General features: G+C 44.5%; 1 protein-coding gene across 4 annotated transcripts in view; it reads right to left on the bottom strand.

The window, feature by feature from the left end:
* Positions 1-22,947, bottom strand: part of HHAT (hedgehog acyltransferase) — a 314,085-nt gene that overhangs the window by 142,559 nt on the left and 148,579 nt on the right. For all 4 annotated transcript variants that reach the window (XM_045787833.2, XM_045787835.2, XM_087857933.1 and 1 more), the window contains one exon: positions 3,748-3,783. In XM_045787833.2, coding sequence (XP_045643789.2) covers positions 3,748-3,783 — 36 coding nt within the window. The remainder of the gene's footprint in view (positions 1-3,747; positions 3,784-22,947) is intronic.

The following is a 22,947-nucleotide window of genomic DNA, read 5'->3' as shown; positions in this document are numbered from 1 at the left end:
AAAGAAGATGGAAATACAGGTACTATTTTCTGATTTTTAAATGTATAAGCATAAGGGCAATGCAAAACTTGTAAAAGGAAAATGGACAAGTTTAATCTTTCAGACATGACAACAACCTGTATCACTTAAAATTACTCGCCAACATGAGGAGCTCAGAGAGGGGCGGAAGGGCAGGCACAGGACAGTAACCGTGTGCCTGCATAAGAGGGGTGGGGCTGGCCACAACTCTGGGTAAAATGTAAAATGCCTGGGTCAGCAAGAATCAAACCAACATCACTAATCACTCTGACTTTCTTGCCAAAACTAAGCTAAACTTAAACATGCTACCCTATCCTTTAAAATGAAACAGCGATTTTCTTCCCTAATCTCTCTTTCCAGATTGGACACTTTTTTCCCTTTTTCTTTTGTAGGACCCCAACCTCGAGTCTTCTTCTGAGGCTATTCTTAAGTGAGTTGTGATTACTGTTTCCTCAAAGTCCTTCCTTTGATTTCCGTGAGATTTGGAAGGATTGAGGTCACTCAATTTTCCCACAGTCATCATAAAACACCAATACCAAAAATGCTCACATTTCATCAAACTTGACAGCTCCCTCCTGCTCCCACAGTGAAATACTCCAACAACTTAAAAGGAAGCATGTCCCTCCTTGCAGTTGCCTAGGCTGGGAGTACAGACAGGGCTCCTGGCTTTGTGGAAATTTATGTCATTCCAGAGAAGTTGACATTACTCCCATCTACATAAAAGATGCAGCTGATTAATTTCAGGCATGCTGCAGTTTCTCTCATGCCAAACACTAAGTATTCAATACAGCCTGACGACCCAGAGTACAAGTGAAGAGCTTGTCGGAGCCAATAAATGTAGTTAATTAAAAAAAAAAATCGATGCCAATTTTTCCAACGCCTCCTCTTTTACAAAGGGAATATATTTTTCTCTCAGCCAACACAGGGTGGGAAGGATTCAAGCAGCACTGCCTCACTCTTCCGACCCTCTACAGTTCTCTCCAGTGACAGAGGCCCAGGAAGATGCCAGCAGTCTCCGGCGCAACAAAGGTACCACCATCACCTTTGCCTCCCCACTCCCCGGGCAACCGGGCAATCACCCTCTGCTTCCCTCCACCCAATTGGAACCACTTTCTCTACGTCAAAAGGGCACTCAACACCTTCTGGTGGCTAAATACAAGAGTTCTTCCAATTAAAAAGAAAAAAAAATCCCCACTCAAACCACCCTCTCCACCAGCTGCCTGGCCTTTCTCTCCTCCCCTTCCCAGCTTCACTTCTTGAAAGATTTGTTGCTGCCATTCCGTCATCTGCCCCTCACATGGCGCCCCTACCCACTTCAACCTGGCTTAGGGACCCTCGTGCCAGGGCAATAGTTCTCACTGACATGCGCGTCTGAAACAGCGCTCCGTCCCCATCGGGCTGGACCTCCCAAACCGGGAGCAGAAAGGACCCATTTTCTAAAGAGAGCTGCAAATAAAGGGGTGATACCCCCACCCGTAGGAGATGGAAAACTGACTGGTCCCTGCAACCACCTCCACCCCACATCTCTACCCCTCAACTTCCAAACTGGGAGGAGGGCAGAGGAAGGAACTCAGAGTCTTCATGTTCTTGGCTTAGGGCAGATTGCTGCCATTTGGGGGAGGGGGGGTGGCGGGAATGAAGAGACCTTGTCACAGAGACTGGGCATGCCTGCAAGGAGGAGTTCCCCAAGTGGACACACGACAAACGTGCTGATTTGCTCTGCCCCTACCACAGGAAATATATGTAGGGATAATATATGAAAGGACAACTGCAGAGAGATGTCAGGGCAGAAAGAAGCCTTAACCCCCAGTTCTGCTTGGTTCACAGAACACTGACGAAGGTGACCATTTAGAACATCTCACTGGTACCCATCCAAAAGGGTCTCCTGCCAGGACAAGGGGATCACAGCACCAGTTACATTAGAGGAACATAGCCACCCCCTTTCCTTCCTGCCCACCCAACATAGGAGATTTGGTTAGAGCCCAGAAGAAGGAAAAGGAGGAGGGGTCCCAGAGGCAGACCATCCCTCCTCCCCACTTCAGGTCCCTCCCACCACAAGCCTGGCAAGTGATAGGCTCAGGGAAAGCCTTAAATCAAATGCCTGTGTTTCTCACAGTGGGGTTCCCAGACGTTTCCAAGTAAGTGGCACACGACAGGCGTTATCATTATTTGTTGAATAAATGACTGAACGGCTTCTTCTTAATTCTTGCCTTCCTTGTCCTTTCTGCCTCATTTTGTTCATTCACTCCAACCACAAATATTTGTTGAAGGTTGATTCTATACAATTTAATCATGGACAGGTGATTAAGACATGTCGCCTGCCCTCCAGAGAGTTACTAGAGAACATAAGCGAGTACAGGCTTACATCGGCCACTAGCACTCGTGGGAACGAGTGGCATGGCAACAGTACCAAGCACCAAAGATGTTAACTCAAAAATCCACACCACCTGCTGAAGTATACCCACCCGGCTTTGTCTCGTCAGTTCACATATGGAATTCTCATGTCTGCCTTTTCGGTGAACGCCGGTCTTTTATCCCTTCTGCTAAAACGCATTTACCCTTAATGTGTTAAGGGTAGTGCTTAACACACTACCATCTATGTGTGATATCCTGGAGAAAGCCAGGAAAATCCATATTCCTTGGGTCTAGGGTAAGCCACAAAGATTTCAGTGCACAGCCTTGAGGCCCTGGAGAAATGTCAAGGTATGTCTGGCCTTTCTTGGAACACCACCATATGTGATGCAGCCGAGGAAATGCTGTGGGTTTAGGAAAAAGGTGATGCTGGTGATGTACATTTCCCCTCAGACGGCATCTTCCCCACAGAAAGATGGTCATGCACTGTGGAGAACTGAACCACTGTAACATCTATCCAGAAATCACATGTGATTTCCAGTTGTTTATTAGCAGACTCTTAGAATTAGCATTTAAAGTCTCGTATCTGCAGAAAGCAAATCACTCTATACAATTTCTAGTTTCCTTGTAATCATTAACTTACAGTCCTTTATCAACCATTACTACTTCTCACATATATTTTTGACAAGAGGTTTTTTTAACAATCATTTTTAACTGTTATTAGAATAATATATGCTCAATACAAAAAAAAACCCTAGAAAATACAGCAAACTTGATAGCAGAAAAAATATCATACAAATTTTTACCAATCCTGTTAATACTCTGGTATATTTCCATTTAACCTCTGTTTGATTTAATAACTATTTGGAATTAATATGCCCCATAAGCCAACTCTGGTAAAAATCACCAATAAACTAGGATATAAACTGCCATCTGTAATCTCCTCCAATTATGAACAAGGTTGGAGTTGCATGACTACAACACAACCAGTAGATTCAACTTTAAAAGCTTAAACTCAATGGAGGGAAAATTGGTTAAGTGGGTCGTTTAATGTATGAATGCAAGCTGGCACTCTTCACTTTTCTATTTGTCTTTCCAGCAGCCCAGCACTTGGAGTAAGTTTGTCCAAGCTTTTGGGAAACTATCACTTCAGATATAAACACCTTTAAAGAGAAGTTCTTCTGATTGTTGAAAAAGGATAATTCCATGTACAATTCTTAGAGACCCAAAAACCATAGTGCCAGTGGTGGGGTTTTTTTGACAAGTATACAATTGCCATTATTCGTCAAGATATTTAAAAAGGATTTTATTTTCATCCCAGTCTTGCATTATAGACATGCTAGTCAATGATATCTAGAATAAAAATTATGGGCTTACCTGATTAAGAAATCATGCAGTCCTACATCAAAATACCTGTTCAAAGAAGACACAGACAAGTATGTCAGTAAAAGAAATGCACAGCAATGGTGGGCTTGACTAAAAATATATAATTTACATTCAGAGCATGGCAAATAAATCAATCACTCTCTAACAGTGGTTCTCAAAGTATGACCCCCTGGAGCGGCCACAGCAGCATTACCTGGGAATTTGCTGGAAATGCAAACTCTCAGGCCCTACCCCAACATACAACTCAGAAATTCTGGGCATGTGGCCCAGCAATTAGATTTGAAAGCCCTCCAGGCGATTCTGATGCAGAACCACTACGCTATGACAGCAAAAGTGTCTCAGCAAGTCTATGCTCCTCTCTAGAAAATAAAGGCCATACAGGTAGATTTGCCCACAGGTAAGTCCTTTTATAACACTAGTTGTCTCAGAGGTTTCCTCGCTCAAATATAAATGAAATGTTTTACCGGTACAAAACCATGCTGGCCAAAGGTAAGAGCAGGGGTGGGGAAGGGTCAGCTCTGTCCATCCATGTTCCTCCCAGCCGTAGTCCCTGGAGCTTTTTACCAGAGACTTACCCTGTCCATAGCTGGGAAGGAAGGGAGGAGAGTAGCTCCATGCACATGCTGGCGAGCTGGCCACGGTGCTTGGGCCTCATACCAGGCAGCCAGTAAGCCCTGGGCAGTGGTGGACCCTTTCAGAGACAGCTTCCCCTGATACCATGAAACTGGCTTAGTCCATATGAATGGTACTGCCTTGGTTTCTCTAATTAGCACATTGGTTCTCCCTAAACCTCTGACCACTTAGCCAGTGTTCTCCTCTCCCCTTTGGGTCTGGCTGTGAGTAAAAAGACTGGGTGGCTGGAACCACGATGCTGCTGTCCACCACGCATGACCGCTACTCCTAACACCAAGATGGTGGTCATTGTATCCCACCCAACAGACTGGCCCCTCAGGTTAGCGATGTGCCCAAGTAAAGCCTGAGTTAATTCTATCCCTACGGACAATGAGCAATAGACACAGAAATTTACCCTACAGTGGGGTCCGACTGCAGAGGCCCTGACTGTCCCTAGCTCCCAGCTTCACTCCTCCCCCGTCCGTGGAACATCCCAGCATGCCTGGCACCTCACCTCACCTGACATAGAGCAGATGATTACTGACATTAAAATGGGATTCCTGGGGCGCCTGGGTGGCACAGCGGTTAAGCGTCTGCCTTCGGCTCAGGACGTGATTCCGGCGTTATGGGATCGAGCCCCACGTCAGGCTCCTCCGCTATGAGCCTGCTTCTTCCTCTCCCACTCCCCCTGCCTGTGTTCCTTCTCTCGCTGGCTGTCTCTATCTCTGTCTAATAAATAAATAAAATCTTAAAAAAAAATGGGATTCCTTTGGGTACCTTTAAATGGCAAGCTTCCTTTATGTACTCAAAATCTGTTTACAGGTCATGGACACGGGGTAGAAGAGAACAGAGCACCAAAGCCAAAATACAAGGTAGCTCATTCACCACATCATTTACCACCTGTAGTCATCACGTGATTCAAGGAAAATGGAATCCAAGACACAGAAATTCCACTTACTCCTAAGTCTTCTGAAAAGAGCTCTAAAGGGAGGTGTACCTTCAGGGTTAGCTGATTTGTTTCAGTTGATATTACATTGACCTGAGGAGATGCTAAGTTCTTCCTACAATCACATTTAACACAGATTTAAAAAAAAAAAAAACAAAAAAAAACAAAAAAAACCCCAAGAAACAGAAATGATCCTTCCTCGCAACCAAAACCCAGGCTACACTCCTTGGCCACGTAAGTAAATAGTCATATGACGGATAGCAACTGCAAGTTCGCCAGGATCTGCGATATGGGAGATACAAGTACATTTAGATGAGAACAAAGATTTCAGCTTCCTTCACTCATCCAAAACGTATTCAGCCTCGTCAGTGACGTCAGCCACAGAAAGCACCAGATTCCATTGCAGGAAAGACAGCACAAAATAGAGAAGGAATCACAGAGAACCACAACATGGTGCGGGAAGGAAGGAAAGAAGACTCTGAGGGAGTAATGAGAAACCTAATGATATTCATAGAAATGATGATTTAGTATCTAGAAGGCGGCAACTCCTATGTTCGGTGCACGCATACACAAGCCTTCGCCAGTGAGGCTGCTACTGGCGTCTCCATTCCTCAGCGCAGGAACTAAGCTCAGAGGCTAAATAACTTGCAGGGCTCACAGCTGGTAGAGGACAAATCTAGGAGTCCAACTGGGCCCTAAAAGCCATGAACTGCTTGCTCTTCCCGCTAAAAGCACAGGCTCTCACTGCCTTTCATTATTACTCATTGAAAATGACTGTTCATTTTAAGAACGGGTCCCTTTCCACCTGCCCTGATTTCCGCTTCTTCCAACGTGGCTGCCCTGCCCCTGGCAAGCCCGCCTGCTCTGCTTCCCTGAGCACACCTGCCCTGCAGGTGCCGTCTACCTCCTTGGCTCTTGGAATCAAGTCAGGCTCTGGAAAGTTATGTCACCTCTGGGCTTCAACTTCTCCATGGGAAAATGGAGATCCCTTATTCATGGGAGGTTATGAGGATTAGGTGATATAACATAAATACTGGGCTTAGCACAGTGCTTGGTAAATCCGTGAGTACTCAATAAATAGCAAGCTCCTTCCCTCCAATTTTTAAGAGTTGTTTCAATGGAAGCCCAATTCCCAATAACTCAACAGGAAAAGGAAGCCACATTAAAAGGAAACAACAGGTCTCACTATGCAGCCCACAAAGAGAGGTCACTTAATCCAGGATGCAGGTGGGGCCTGAGCAGTGGAGTAAAGGGTAGGACAGCTGGAAAGCTGAGGGACAGACCCAGAGCTCAGGAAATAGGAAGAAGAGCAGCAGGACCAATTATTCCATGGAGGCCTCATACAGAGCCTTGAAGCTGCACGTGAGAGCCGGCAGGGCATACAGGGGAGCGGGATCTGGCTGCCAGGCAGGGAAGGCCTCATCCTGCCTGCCCTGGCCCTGACTGGCATCTCAATAAGAAGAACCAGTACACACGAGTGCGTGCCCAGCTTCACCTGTCACCATGGGGTCCCCTAAAGTTTAGGGCCTAAATACACAGAAGTAAGGGGTTGTGACGCATGGTGTTGCGGAACATTTCTTCTCGTGCAAACATGACTGGTCGTGGATGGAATTTGGGGCCGGGACAAGTGAGGGTCTTCAAGCATCCTGTGACAGGCAAGCTTAGGATGGAGAATACGATAATGGTTAACAGTCACTTGGAAACCAGTGGAATGCAGAAGGTCAAGCAAGAATGGGTATTAGCATCAGAAAATATACCAGGAAAAACCTTAAGGGGAAGAAAATGGAACTTCCTCACAGGTATTCACGCCTTACTCTTTTGCTACGTCAATTCATCGCGTGGACATTCATTCATTCGTTAACAGGTATTTTGTCAGAGCCTTCTAAGTGCTGCTGGCCACTGATCTAGCCCTGAGGAGGGGGGGAGAGTAATGTAACAGGGTCCTACTTCTTGTGGCACTCACAGTCTAGGTGGGAGAGGTCCACAACAAATAAGCACTTACATAAAGTGTCAGAGAGCAGAGCAGAGAACGCACAGGAGGTGATAGGACAGAGGGTTGGGCCACACAGCTGCTCAGGGAAGTCCTCTCTGATGAGGTGACACTTGGGTTGTGATCTGTATGGTCAGAAAGGACAAACTATGCAAAGACCAGAGGAAGAGTGTTCCAGGCAGCAGGACAGCTGGGTAAAGCACCAAGGTGAGAAGGAATGTGGCACCTTGGAGGAAAGGAAGAAGGCCAGCAGGACTGGGACAAGCCAAGGTAGGAGAGAGGGGCAGGGACCAGATCTGAAATGGCTGTACATAAGGAGTTTGGGCTTCATTTTAACATCGATAGGAAGCACTAAAGGGTCTTTAACAGGGTAATGGTATTTTTTTCATTTGTTTAAAATTTCATTCATTCCGAGGGGTGAGGGAGTGGTATGCTTTATGTATCAAAAAGAACACTTTAGGTGCCCTGAGGAGAAAGGGTGGGAACAGAAGTAGGGCAGGGAGCCACTGACAGTCTATCTGAGAGGTGACGGGGACTCAGCCCAGGATAGAAACCCTGGAAACGAAGGTGGAGAGACAGGGATGGATTCAGATAGGATTCTGTGGTCCAGTACAAAGACTTGCTCACAGACTCAGGCAGGGTGGGGACAAGGAAGCGAGGGAAGAAGGGAGGGAGGGAAAGAGAGAGGGAAAGAGGAAGGGGGGAAATAATCTGCAGAAGAGCTGAGCGCCTCGCATTATGCAGTTTCACACCAGGCAACCCAAAGGCTCAGCCAGGCCTTGGCTACTGCTGGAGGCTGCACAGGAATGCTTGGGGGCCGGCATCCAGACTGAGGGGATGGCGATGTTCTGTGACTGGCTTAACTTGGACAATGGCTCACCTGCTGGAAGAACTCTAAATGATGGCAGTGGTTTGGGGTCTTTTTAATGAATTTATTGTGGTAAAATCCACATAACACAAAACTTCAACTTTAACCATTTCTTGCGTGCACAACCCAGTGGCATTAAGTACACTCACACTGTTGTGCAAACATCACAACCATCCATCTCCAGAACTTCTTCAACCTTCCTCACATGAAACACTGGGTTTCCTCTTTACCCCGGCAAAGTTGATTTGGGCTCCTTCCAAATAGTTCAGGGGTGCCCCCTCACACAGGGCTATGTCTTTAATTTCAAAACAGAAGCCAACCAGTGCAGTCTAGAAATATCTTCTCACTTAATTTTCCTGTATTAATGTAAAAAGGCACCGTAGGGAACTACAGTAAAAAGGGAATATGCTTTTCTTTTCTTTTTTGATTTTAGAATTGTATGCCAGTTACTGGGCTAGGCCCTCTGGGTGTTACCTCTTCGTCCTCACCACCTCCAGGGTAGATCCCTGTTTTATAAAGCCTCGCGTCCTCACCCCCATCACATAGCTAGCCAGCTGCTGAGTCAGGATCTAGCTCAGAGTACCAAACGCCAAAGTCTGTGCTTTTGTGTCTTCAGCCACTGACTCATTTAACAAATATTTACCATGTGCCAGGTAGTGGGAATTCAGTAACGCACAGCATAGAGCCCCAGCTTCAAGGGAAGTAGAGCCTAGTAAAGTGATGGCAGAGCCAACAAGAAGTTCAATACAGTGTGACTGATCACAAATGTTCTGTCTCTCAAGGGATGCAAACTCCATGAGGGCAAGATCCTGAGCCAGCCACCGAGCAAATTCTCGATAAATATCTGATGAGTGAACCAAAGTGTGAAGAGTGTGTTGTAACAAGACACCGATGCCTCCGTCTGCTCTGATACTAGGCACAGTGCACTGCAGAGAGAAGAGGCCCAAAGTGGTTACTGACCACGCCAATTACCATATGTAAATATATAAAATAAATACCCACAGAGAGAAATGGGGCTTCTCTCCGGATAAGATGGCTATCGAACTACAGCACAATACATCTTATCACCTCCTGAGAAAATAATCTCTCCTCGCTACCAGGCCACGGTAAGCCAGGATTTCCTTAGGAGACATGAGAAAGAGTGACCTTGTGTGTATTATTCTTGGTTCCTTCCAGAAATCAAAAATAGGAAGTCTTTTATGTGTGGATGTGATATAGAAGTTTTTGTTGTCTGAATGTCAACCAGGAGAAGCAGCGGGAGGCAGTTTTCAGCTTGCTACATAAAAAGGAAGTTTCTAACAAGCTGCAATGTCCTACCCACGGCCATGAACTTCCCATCACAGGGTGAGTTCAAGCATGCGTTATGAAGGCATTTAGAGGACAGTGAACCATTGCATAGAAAGCTGGAATGGATGACCTTAAAGGGTCCGCCTAGCCTCAGGCTTCTGAGTCCCTGTTCTAGTCTGAACGCTCCCTTGCCCAGCAGCAGCTCTGATGACCGTCCACATACTCGCACACTGTGCCTGGCCTGACGCTCCCGCAGCAGCCCCGATGCTTAGTTATTACCACTACGATCGCTGTGTTGCAGAGCCTCCCAGGCCGCTGCAATCAGGCTAGCTGTGCCTGACACAGGGCTGCATGTGTGTTGACCCCCATGGCTACCCCCGCTTTGGCCGAAGAGGGTCAGCCCCACACAGCATGTCCATGGCAGAGCTCGGAGCAGAACCCATACACGGTTCGAGGACGTGCCCTGCCCTGCCAGGTTGCCTGCCTTCCGGGCTCCTGGTTCTTCCTCCCAGGCTTGTCTGGGCTCTTTGGGAGCTAGGGATAAAAAGACCAAGAAGCTGTGGCCAGAAGCTGCCAGTGCGTTCGAACTGGTGAGGCCCGTCTTAGAACCAGGGTTGTTACGGCCGCCTGGCATGCCGCATGCAGGGCAGTGTTTGTATGAAGTGCCACGTTTAGGTCTCAGTCCTTGCTCTGTGCCTTCAACCTACAGTCTTCGGTGTCTCCTCTCCAGCTGTGGTCATCTGGTTAGTGGGCATTTAGTGATCCCACTCCCGCCTGCCAAGTGTGAAAACTGACTTAGACAGTTGGAAGCAAAAACCAAATCAATGACTAGGAGAGTAAAGTTTATAGCCAGACTCAAGAAGCCCTGGTCACTTCTCACTGGGCTGCCTAGCTTCATTTCAGAGAATGGAAAAGACCTTCAAGTCTATCCGCGCTGACCTCCTTCCTCACTTGACAGACTAGGAAACAGGATAAAAAAGATGAGGGAGTTTGAAACAGAGCTTCACAACTAGAGGCAGAGCTGCGGTGAGCGGTCCCCGAGACCCTGCTGCGTCATTCAATGTGTCCCCACACAGCTTCCTCCCAGACTCAACTGCCATCTATATTTTCGGAGAATGCCCCAGACTGGCAACCGGCTTCCTGATGACATGACGTACATGTGGCACCATGTTAGAGCAGGTCCATCTCTGTCTGTGGAAGTCACGAGAACACCCAGCCTGCAGGATGCCTCTCCAGGAACACTCACTCTCTTACGCTCCTTCCACCGTCTGGGTCTGTCTGGACCTAACCTGCACATGGATTTGAGACTCAGAGCCTGCTGACAGTCAGGAATAAAACATGATGTTGGGGGTTATCATCTACAATAGCCAAATTATGGAAACAGCCCAGGTGTCCGTCCACCAACTGATGAATGCATAAGGAAGATGTGATAGATAGATAGATAGATAGATAGATAGATAGATAGATAGATAGATAATTATATATATTATATATTTTATATATATATATATACACACACACACACACATACAATGGCGTATAACTCAACCATAAAAAAGAATGAAATCTTGCCATTTGCACCAACATGGATGGATCCAGAGTATTATGTTAAATGAAATAAATCAGTCAGAGAAAATAAATACTGCATGGTTTCACTCATATGGAATTTAAGAAACAAAACAAATGAGCAAGGGGGCAGGGAGAGAGAGAGAAGCAAAACGAGAAACAGATTTTTAACTATGGAGAACTGATGGTTACCAGAGGGGAGGTGGGTGCAGGGGATGGGGGAATAGGTGATGGGGACTCCCGGGGGCACTTCCTGTGATGAGCACCGGGCAGTGTATGGAAATGTTGAATCACTATATCGTACATCTGAAACTATTATCGCACTGTATGTTAACTAACTGGAATCTGAACAAAAACTTTTAAAAAAGTGATGCTGGGGGATCAGGGAAAAGTAAAAGCGAACTTAGGCCAGTAAGACCCCAGCTGGCAGCCAATGCACATTTGGTAAATACCTCACCGAAGTGTGATAGGAAAGTAGAAAGTGAAACTGCAGCCCGCGAGGACAAATTCTAAAAAGCAGACACAGTAAAAACAAAACAAAACAAAACAAATGGTGCTGGGTTTTCACAGGACATGTTCTTTACTGCATCAGACAGGTATGTCTGCCATCAGATTATTAGGGAGCAAATTCTGGGAAAACAGCCCAAAAGCCTGGACATCTGGGCATTTCACAGTGTTAGAGAAAGAAAAAGAGAGAAGGTGCCAGTTCCAGGCATAAACAGCTCAGGAGTGAAGAGCTTTACAGTAGAAACCACATCTCCCAAGACGTGGGATTAGAAATTCAAGCTCTGAGCTCCAGCTATGTCACTTAAAAGAACCTGATGGTGGGCACAAAAATCACAGCTCCGTGTCTCAGCGTTTATACCTGTGGCACAGAGATAGCACCCACGGCACAAGACGGAGCCAATGTAGTGGGTACAAGCAGTTTATAAACCTTCTATGAATGCTCAAGATTATTTTCTTTCCTCCTCGGACTTAATGAAGTTCCTAAAGGTTCTTCTCCAAACTGCATTAGTGCCATATGCATTCATTCATCCAGCAAATATTTATGGAGCACCTTCTAGACGTCAGACACTGCAAGAGATGCCTGGGGTACGACAGTGAACAAGACAGCTAAGTTCCTATCCTCATGTATGTTCCAGAAACAACTCCTTTAACTGATAGGTGATTGGAACATGTTTTCTCTCAGTCTGTAGCTTGTCTTTTTATTTTCTTAAAAGTATCTTCTGAAGCACAAAAGCTTTGAATTTTAAAAATCCATTCATCAATTTTTTTCAATTGCAGACCATGTATTTGATATCATTATGTAAGACATCTTTGCCTAACTCATTCCCTAAAGATTTCTTTCTCCTATGTTTTCTCCTAAAAGCTTTAAGTTTGGCTTTTATATTTAAGTCTTTAATCTATTTGAAGTTAATTTTTGTGCACACTATGAGGGAAGGGTCTAAGTTCATCTTGCTTTTCATCTCTTCATGTAAAAACGTCTCCTGGACATATCTGTCAACATGGAGGTCATTGGCAGCTGTGACAAATGCAGTTTCATCAAGTGGTGGAAATGGAAGCCAGACCAGAGCCGAGAGCAGAGTGAATGAAAAGGACAGGAAGCAGAGACAGTGGGATATAAATAACACTTATGATCAGTTTGGTTCTGAAGAGGAGGGGGAAGGGTAGTAGCTGCAGAAGGATGAGACAAAGGAGGTTGTTTCTTGTTTATCTGGAGGGGAATTTTCCACCGTGACAGGTGATGGGTGCAGAGGCCAGAAGATTTAGTGGAAGCAAGAATTTTAACAGAATATGAGGCAAAGCTATCATGAGAGAAAAGTGGATAGTACTAGGCTCCTCCCACTGGAAGCCAACTGGCAGTGACTCCCACAGATCACCTGGGTTGGAATCTGAAGTGTTACTGAGATGAGGGGAGCTGGCTCCAGAGCCATAGGAGATGGTGATAGAATGCTCTTCTTTCTTCCAGGCAGCATTTGTGCCCACAATGTAACCAGAAGCAGCAAGACAAAGGGAGAGAAATCCATATCCCTGATGGCACTACAGATATGGGCCTGCTGATCCTGCCATCCAGGCTGCCTCTGATAACCCAACTACTAAATTATCTCCAAATGCAGAGTAACATCTGACTTTTGCCTTTCATTCCCCCTTCAGGAAAGATTACACAGAGACATGGGCCTCAGCTTCTATTTATAAGGTAAACTGGGCCCAAGACACCCAGTGCTTCAGGAACCACAATAAAGTAGGGTCAGGCCTTAAAAGGTTGGGGACTGGGAACTGGGCAATAAGTCAACACCCGCCCCAAAAATGCTACCAGTTCACAAAAGTTTAACACAAAGCAAATGTTAACCATATTAGAAGCTGATAATGTCTTCTCTGTGTAGATAGATAGATAGATAGATAGATAGATAGATAGATAGATAGATAGATAATTTTCAGTCAATCATGTTACTAAAATTTCGTTAGAAGGTACGGCTTTTCTCTCGTAGATACAACATTAAAATGAGGGATCCTTCATGATACGTGTTTGATGAAGCTGCCCACTGTGGTTTGAAAAACTGCCATCACATGACCACGTCAATGATCTAGTTTTGCCCCTTGGAATAGTTGAACATTTGGTTCTTCCACTGTCAGTAATCCAAGGCCAACCAACTTGAAAAGACAGATATGAAATTCAAGTGTGTTTAACTGGGGTGAGGTACACAGGCTTTTCCTCCTTTTTTACAGGGAAACAAGCAATTCTTTACTATAACTGGAATTCAAAAATAATGGTCATTATATCTAAAAGTGATACGTAATAACAAATTTTAAAACAAATTCAATATTAGCCTCATTCTCACTAAATTATATCCTTTCCCTCCCGTTTTATTTTCGTATCTGTTATATATCGGAGCCTTGATAAGAATGCCTCTTTGGGGGCGCCTGGGTGGCGCAGTCGTTAAGCATCTGCCTTTGGCTCGGGGCGTGATCCCGGAAATCTGGGATCGAGCCCCACATCAGGCTTCTCCACTAGGAGCCTGCTTCTTCCGCTCCCACTCCCCCTGCTTGTGTTCCCTCTCTCACTGGCTGTCTCTCTCTGTCAGATAGATAGATAGATAGATAGATAGATAGACAGATAGATAGATAGATAGATAAACTCTTTAAGAAAAAAAAAAGAATGCCTCTTTGGTATTTACCTGCTCCTTGACTGTCTAGGATATAATCAGATGCCAGAGTTTAAAACCACCACCTCCCCAAATCTTTGCAGCCTCTCCTATACTAATTACTAGCAAAACTTCTTAGTTTCTCCTTGGGCACCTCTTTCACCTAGATGGCTCCAGCTGATCAAAGTGAATATGACTATTTTTCCTTCTATGAATTTCTATCAAGTTCTCTTTATTGAAATCCAAAGAACAAAATAAGGGGGTCATACAGCAACAATCTGTCAACGGGAGAAGAGCCCATACCACAATCCAGCAGATGCAGGGCAGAGACACGGGGACAGGGATGGGGACGGAGCTCCGCAGGGCTGTGTCACGGTACAAGGCTTGAGGCTCGAAGCCGCCTGACCCAAATGCTCTCACCAGGACTGCACAGAACATACTGCATGAACCTGATCAGCACAGCAGAGCCAGCAAGGAAAAATCAAGAGACTGCGAGGCAGAGAGCTTACACACACAAACGCTCTTGGCTTCTCATAAACCACCATGTAAACGTTTGCCTTTATTTTTCATATTTAGAACCCCAGAGCCAGGTCGGGAGGCCAAGCCTAGACAACTTCACCAGAGGTTCTTTGTTCGGACAGCATTCCAGACAGAGAAGTCCTTTCATGCAGCTGACTGATGGGGCTGCCTGGTCTACTGGGAATGTGGCCTTCAGGGATGTGTGGGTTGGAACCTAAAGGGATCTTCAAAGTTCTCTAGCTCGCAGTCCTCGACCTGTTCACTCACGCTGCCAGTGCTCAGCATCTGTGGTAAGAAAATTAAACCCCTCTCCCTTTGGATGTTACCAAAGGTGACATGGGCCTCAAAGGCAAAAGAGATCTTACTTCAAAGAATAGGAATTACATTGTAAATAATCTCCCACAATTTAAAGTTCACAACTTCCAAGGAAAATTAAAATAGACTACCTTTAATAGAGACACCAAGGAAAAGTAGTATCATATGCACACTACACCACAAACCTTGTTCTTCTGAACATAAACCCTTTCAAGAGAATAAAGAATTTAATTCCCCCCTCACCCCAACAAATACTCATGAGCCCCTACCTTGGGCCAGATACTGCCAGGTGCTGTGAAGAGTCCCTGCTTGCAAGAGCATACGCCTCGGGAGACAACTAATACGTAAACTACAGACTCCAGCAGCCCAGCATGCTAGGGGGGTACCTCTTCAAGAACAAAAGGGCCTCTGTCCCTGGGAGGCTGCTGAGAGTGACAATCCTCCCATCCTCTCCTGTGCCTAACAGATGAGGAAGAGCCCTCAGTCACAAGATCTTAACTACTCAGAAAAGACCAAAGGCCACTGAGCTGACAAGAATGAGCGTTCCCAAGCACAAACAGTAAACACCACACCAGAAGGCTTCCAATTATTTGGTAGCACTCACTTCATCCCAAGAAACTACTCCGTTCTGAAACTCCCACAGTTTTAAGTTAAGAGCCAGTGGCCATATGTTTCTACTTAGTGTTGTGCTTTCTACTGGTCTCTTAATGTTTAACTAGAAACTTCTAGCCGGCTGAGAGCCTATTGGTACCTCAAAGATGGTATGTTCTTTTTCAGTCACTTATGCTTGTAAAAATCCAAAACAAAAACAAAAAATTCCAGGTAGGAGAGCCAAAACAGATTTATTTTTCACAGCAGGGTATATCAAACTATATAAAAAGTCATGTCAGTAATTATCCTATAAGATTCCTTTAAGTAGGGCACACCTTTATACATGTAATAACCCCTCTTCCCAAAACATAAAAGTTTCCGTTTACCCCATTTATCTACAGGTAGAATTTTCCACAAGCTCATTACCTAGACCATAGTCACATGCCAATAAGCAAGTAGGAAAAAAAAGAGACAGAACAGATAACTTCTATCACAAGCCCATATCTACAAGAAACTTGAGTCAAGTCACACAGTTGTACATAACGTATGGCCACAGGTTTGAAGCAGGAGCTCACAAACAGAAGATGTACTTGCCAGACCGATTCAAGATAGAGAATTACAGAAATAAGACAGGGGAACTATGAAAGGACCCTAGTGTAGAATCCTTTTATTTAGGGACAAGCAGTCCCACACAGCCCATTTAGACTTCAATTGGGTTGTTTCATTGTAAAACTCCCTGGTGTTAACATTCATGATCTGAAAGTCAGTGGTAATCAGCCATGGGAGTAAACGAGTGTTGATAGCAGAGCTTCTGAAATAGGCTTCCGCCAGCTAATGGACACCTCTGCCCCGTAGAGCAGTGTTTCTTGAACATTTTTTTCCACGTGACCCACATTAACAAATGTATTTCATAGCTCAACCCAGCATTCACAGATATAGAGAGGTTGTAGTAGCCAGGCTCCAAGATGGCCCTCAATGGTCCCCACCTCTGACAGTCACACCTATGTGTGGTCCCCACTGTACCAGGACTGGACTATGTGAAATCAGGGCAGAAGTGATGACATGTCACTGCTGAGAGTAGGTCATAGAAGAAACTGTGGCTTTGGTCTTGGGGATGCTCTCTGGTTCTTTCTCAGGTCACGTGCTCTGGTGAAAGCCAGCTATGACGTCATGAGTTGCCCTAAGAAAGACCCATGTGGCCAGGAGCTGAACCCCCTTGCCAACAGCCACAGGAGTGACTGGAAGCAGGTCCCAGTGACTGCAGCCCTGGTGAACAGCTTGTCTTCAACCTGAGTCAAACCAAACAGAGAGGCAGCCCCTGACCCCCAGAAATAATAGAGGCTTATTGTTTTAAACTGCTAAGTTTTGGGGTAATTCTTACAGAGAAATAGATAACTACTACAGGTATATAACTGAAACAAAAAGTTTCAAGAAGGCTTACTTACTTTTACTCTGAGCAATTCATAGCGATATTTTCTATTCTCCATTTTTCAGAAAGCTGTTTGCAACCCAGTAAAATGAGTATGACCTACCAACAGGTCATAACCTAAGAGATTCAATAGACACTTACAATATACCAATTATCTTGAGTCCCATGTATACATACGCACATATAGGTAGACATACGCACACTTGTGAATATGCATATATAGATAGATATGGATAGAGTGTGTACTAACAAACCATATCTATATCTATTATTTCAACTGATTCTCACAATAACTCAGAGTGAAGCAAGGACTAAAATCCCCACTTTCCAGATGTGTAAAATATGATACTCAAAAAAGGCTATTTAACTTGCCTGAAGTCCAAGAAGTAAAAAAAAACAGAACTGGGCCCAGCTCCCAGCCCTTCAAACTCCTGGTATTTCCCCAGATGCAATTCATTATATAAATTTCTCATCATATACCTATGTAAAGATATATGTCTATTAAATATTTACTATACACTTATCTTAATATAAATCTGTATAATAGATGACATGTTAAGTTTGTAATCTATTATGGAACTATCCTCCTGGGCTTGCATTCAGTCATCCAGGACATCACTCTCTCCTGGTTTCCCTCAGACCTCACTGGCTGCTCCTTCTCGGATGTCTTTGTTGATTCCAAACTGTTGCTTTCAGAGAGCCAGGGCTCCTTCTTCCTGGATCCTCTTCTCTATAAACTCCTTCCCATGGTCGTCTCACCACCTCGTCTCAGAGTTTTAAATGCTATCTATAGGCTTGAAACTCCCAAATTGGCATTTCCAATTCAGACCTCTCTCCTGTATTCCAGATCCATATATCTCCTTGCCTTTTTAAATATCTCCACTTGAATGTCTAAAAGAAATTCCAAACTTAGCACATCCAAAATTAAACTCCTGATGGTCCCCTTGCACGTGCCCCTCCCATAGCCCTCCCTGTCGTTGACGGCAACTCCATGCTTCCAGCTGCTCGCTCAGCCAAAAACACTGCAGTCACCCTAGACAGTGAGCTCATGAACCAACAGAGCTGTGAGACCAAACAAACAAACAAACCAAACTTAGCACCTGTCTGCTTTAGCAGAGGAACAAAAGAATTAATAATGTCTCTTTGTGCTCACTAGACCATACCCAGAGGGTCATTCTCAATGTCAAGTGTCTACTTGAGAGATTGGCAGAGAGAAGCAAGCTTAGAGGGTACCAGTCAGGATGCGGAGGGGATGGCACAGGGAACCGGATAAAATTAATATGGACAAGTAATGGATTGAAAACATGACGGAGTGATTCTCTGTTCAGGCAGATTTAGCTCAAATGTCATTATGACCAAATGGACTGTCTTGGAAGGTTCCCTGTCACTAGATCACACCGCCTCAGTGATCTTCATCCACCATCCATACTTGAGCACATAGTATGTAGACAGTGAGTATGTAGAAATGACCAAGATATAATCCCTCTTTCACAGGGCTAGGGAAAGACCTGATTGTACTGAGTGATAAATGACAGGACAGAAGGAAGAATGGGAGCTCTGGGAGAGTATACAATACAGAGTGACATCTGGGTAGGCTGCTCAGAGTAAAGGAGCTCTGATCTGAGCTTTGAAGGTTGAAGAAGAGTGAACCAGAGGATGCAGTAGGTGAATGTAGAGGATACAGATAGATATGAGAAAGAGAGAGAACATTTCAGGCAGAAGAAACAGTTTATAAGAAATAGAGACAAAAGGAGATGATATGTCCCATTAGGAGAATGAAGGGGGGGACAGTATCTGCAAATACTTTGGTATGACATAGGGCAAGGGTATAGGGACAGAGGCAAACAGAAAGCAGAAAATAAATAATACTGAATATTTAGTATTAGAACTTATTTGATCCTCACAACAACCCTGTCAGGACTATACCATCATCACCATCCTCTCCATTTTATAGTTGAGATAGCTGAAGCCCAAAGATGTAAATAACTTGGCTAAGGGTTCTCAGCTGCTAGGGGGCTGAGGCAACATCCTAAAGCAGGAAGTGTGGCTCAGAGCCCGCGGTGGTAAGCACTGCCCCATGCTGCCTCTCTGAACATGCCTGTACACCACGGGACTTTAGATTTATCCTAAGGGTACTAGGGAGCCATTACACAGTTTTAAGCAAAGGAATGACTGGACAGAGACTTGCCTTCCAGAAAGACCCCACTCTTACCTAAAGGGTGGAGGAAGAAGGGGCAAGAGTGCAGTGGGGAAGCCTGTTCTGGGAGATGGTGGTGGTCCTACTATGATCGGCCTGAACCAGGCGTGAGCCAGCACAGACTAAGCTCACAGAGGACTTAGCACATAAAGAAATTGCTGCTCCTTTCCATTTCTTCCCACTTTCAACCAAGGACTATATTTACTCTCAGAAAAATGGTGTCTTTGGACAGGTTTTATGAGATGGCTTCATAATGAAGAAGCTTAAACACATAATGTCTGCTTTTCTATATGGAGCTCTTCCTCCCCACCCCGGCCAGTGCTCTTTACAATGTGCTATTTCTGTCTCCTGGTGTGAAAAAAATAATTTTGTAATTTCATATTTTAAGTATTTTTCTAGGTTGAAAGTAAAATTTTCTATGATGGAATGTTTTTCTTAGATGAGTTCTCCATAATCTTTCTCTATTACTGAGCTTACCCTTGACAAAAATTAAGACATGACACTCAGGTTAAATGCCATAGACCCATAGACCTCCTTTAAATTTCTGGTGTAATGCCACCATCAGGTCAGTGGGTCCTTGTTTCATTCCCTTTGTAAGGCCATTAGAGTAAGATTCTCATTAAGGATTTTTGCCTGAGGTCATGCAGGGATGTTTTTGGAAATTTTCTGAGGTGTTTGATTCAGCTGGAATACCACCTCCTGGGTGAATATGAAAATTCTTAGGTTTGGTATTTGAGTCTCCGTGTTCACATCCAGGGGGCCCTCCGCTAGAGAATTCTCCTGAGAACCAAGTCTATGAAAGAGTGTTTCAACTCCAACTGGAGATGTCCATGGACATTGGTAGATACATGTTTCTGCTCATCTCAACTTGTGGTCATTATATCTGGCAGAGTGCCTGATGGTAACTGTAATTTCTTAGAGATGCTCAGAGAGGCCTTTTCTTTCTTTCAAATGTGTTAAAGGCCAGAGTGTTACCCTGGTTTAACACGTTTGTCTTTCTCCTCTCTCCTAAACCATTGCTTGGTCCACCACTCCATTTAGGCCCAATATAACTTGAATGCCTATTGAACCCTATATGCCTGGAGTCCAGACCTTTCATCAGAGATCAGGGAGCAAAGCTCATTTCCAAACCTGGGCTGATTCAGGGGCCACAGTACTGGTTACCAGATCTCAAAACTGTGTGTTTCAGATACATAGTGGACTTTTGTAGGTTACTGTTCTTACTAAAATGGACTCATATGTTCTTTGCTTCCTTCCATAACTCAGTGGTTTGTAGAGGCTCTATGTTAGGACATGGAAAAATCTTTAAAGACTATGCCCCCTACAGATAAGACCACTTAGCCAATTTGAAGTAAGAGTGAGTAATATTAATGGTCTTCTCCAAAGAGTGCACTTTAGACCCCCGGGGACAAAGACTTAGAAGTGACATGGGAGGAGCACCCATAACTTTCTGGTAAGCCCCTCTTTAACTAAGGGCAGGCATTCAAGAGGTGTGTGCTATGGTTCATATGGTCATGGGACATTTTCCTGGATTTACAGATATCAGCATGTACACAGCCTGACCTACAATTTTAGCTTTATAAGCTCCACATACAAAATGGAAACACAGGAGTTGATAGTTACCAAGACTACACTGAATGTCAGTTGCTATGGAGTAGAGAAAGAACATTACAGAAAGAGGCCCTGGTCAAGAGAAACTGAGAAAACACTTGGGGGAGGCTAAAAGACAAAATAATGTCGTGGGGACAGTGAGAAACACTCTGAGTCATGGAGCACAAAATAAGAGCCTCCAATTAGGCCTGCTTCTCTCTCAGGAAGACTTCAATCAGTGTTTCCTCAACATTTATATATTTAATTATGTAGCGCAATTATGAAATTAAACCGACAGGCCCTCAGAGTGACTTTTCAGTCATTCCTCCTAAAGAATCCAGTTTAGTTAGCCCTGGCCCCTGGTTTACTTTCCTCTCCTCTTTCACTCCCTGCCCTCTGCTTGGCTCATCTCGCTACTTCCCACTCAGCCCTTCAAAGCCAGCAGAGCACCAGTCACCAACAATAACACCTTTTGCAAACCATCACATTTTAAATAACCTACACAGCACTTAAATCTAGTTGTACCAAAAGCAAATAATATCAAACTAATAACTTTCATCAAAGAGATGGAATCTTAAAAGAACAAACCATGGCGGAAAACCCATTACTTAGGACTTTCCAGTTGACAAAATTTATCATAAACTATTTGGGAAAGCATTGCTTCTGTTGTCTAATTTTAGTATGGAAATTTCCTTTTTCTCTTAAACCAAACTTGATAATGGGATTCCTCCAAGACCCTATTTTAGCTTATTTGCTATCTGTGAATGTTTTTTACTTTATTCATTTCATTCATTCAATGAGCAAATAATAATTGAACCACTACCATGTCCTAGGCATTGTTTTGGCTCTCAGAATACATCAGTGAATAAAACAGACAAACATGGAGCTTTCATTCCAACAGGGAGAGAAACAATTAAAAATATACATTATCGGTAAGCAGGACCCTACAGTGTGTTAGGGGAGGGGAAGTAACAGAGGAAAAAGAGAAAGTAGAGCAGTGTAAGAGGGATGGGTGGGATGTGGGCTACAATTTAAAACAGAATAGTTAGGGTAAGCCTCATCTTGAAGGTGACAACTGAATCAAGACCTGAAAGAGAAGAGGAATTTGTGATGCAGACATGTGATAGAAGGGTGGGAGGAAGAGCCAGATGACCTTCACACGGGTGTCCCTTCTGTATTATGAACTGCAGTGTAGGTCTGTCAGGTTCTCCAGCAACCCTGGACCTCCCTCCCAGGCCATTCACTATCCATTCACTATCTATTGCTCAGGTCTCAGCCCAATGAAACACACGTCCTTCCTAACTGTCAAAATGAATGTGGATGAGGACAGGGCTCTGTGGAGACCACCATGAACCTCCCTTCGAACACTCCTGATCTTTGTCTTTCAACTGGATACCCCTGACAACCATTCCCTTTGAAGTCCAGGAAGAAACTCAAATAGATGTCACGTGGCTCAGCAGGAAACCATGTTTGTCCTCTTCCATTGCTAAAAAGCCCTCCTGGTTGCTTTTCATTGTTTTTAAATATTAACTAATTCTGAGCATAGCATCCCTTACCACATCCTCAAAGTTACATAACTCCCTTTTTTCTCTCCCTTGGTCCTGAGCCCCTCCCTCTAGCCACAAACCTTCTGCTTTGTCATCAGAGCTAACCCTTGAGCTATTCCCCAGCCATACAGATGCATGGCATGGCAGCCCCATTCCCTTCCATCCTCCCCCACCCCCTGTCCCTCCGCACCAAGATAGGACTTCTTGAGAGTGAAACCTGAAAAATTACATCACAGGTATGAAGAACAGCCAGTGAAAACAACTCAAAATAACTATATGGCTTTAGGTTAAGAGAGACTGGGGACTTCATTATTCCTCTTTTTCACATTCTCCAGAGGCAGACTTCTCCCTCTTTGTTGAAGAAAGCTGAAGAGGCTTTCCAGCTATAGTATAATCAGCAAATCAAGCTCTCCTTTAGGCCAGCAGCCTGTGCAGGATTTAACAACATGGGGAAGGAACATTGACTTCCTGTGGCCAAAGCTAGCAGGAAGACAACCGAGAGGCTTGACCTGAGACAGGGATTCCTAAGCTGAATGTTCTTGACTCTTGAGTTTGCAGAATCTCCAACTTTCTACATACACAAACTATAGA

Source organism: Ursus americanus, chromosome 2 (genome assembly GCF_024610735.1).
Source record: "Ursus americanus isolate L20-20 chromosome 2, mUrsAme1.1.p, whole genome shotgun sequence".
NCBI classification, from domain to species: domain Eukaryota; kingdom Metazoa; phylum Chordata; class Mammalia; order Carnivora; family Ursidae; genus Ursus; species Ursus americanus.
The sequence above is the reverse complement of the archived record's forward strand: the minus strand, read 5'-3'. Positions and strand labels throughout refer to the sequence as shown.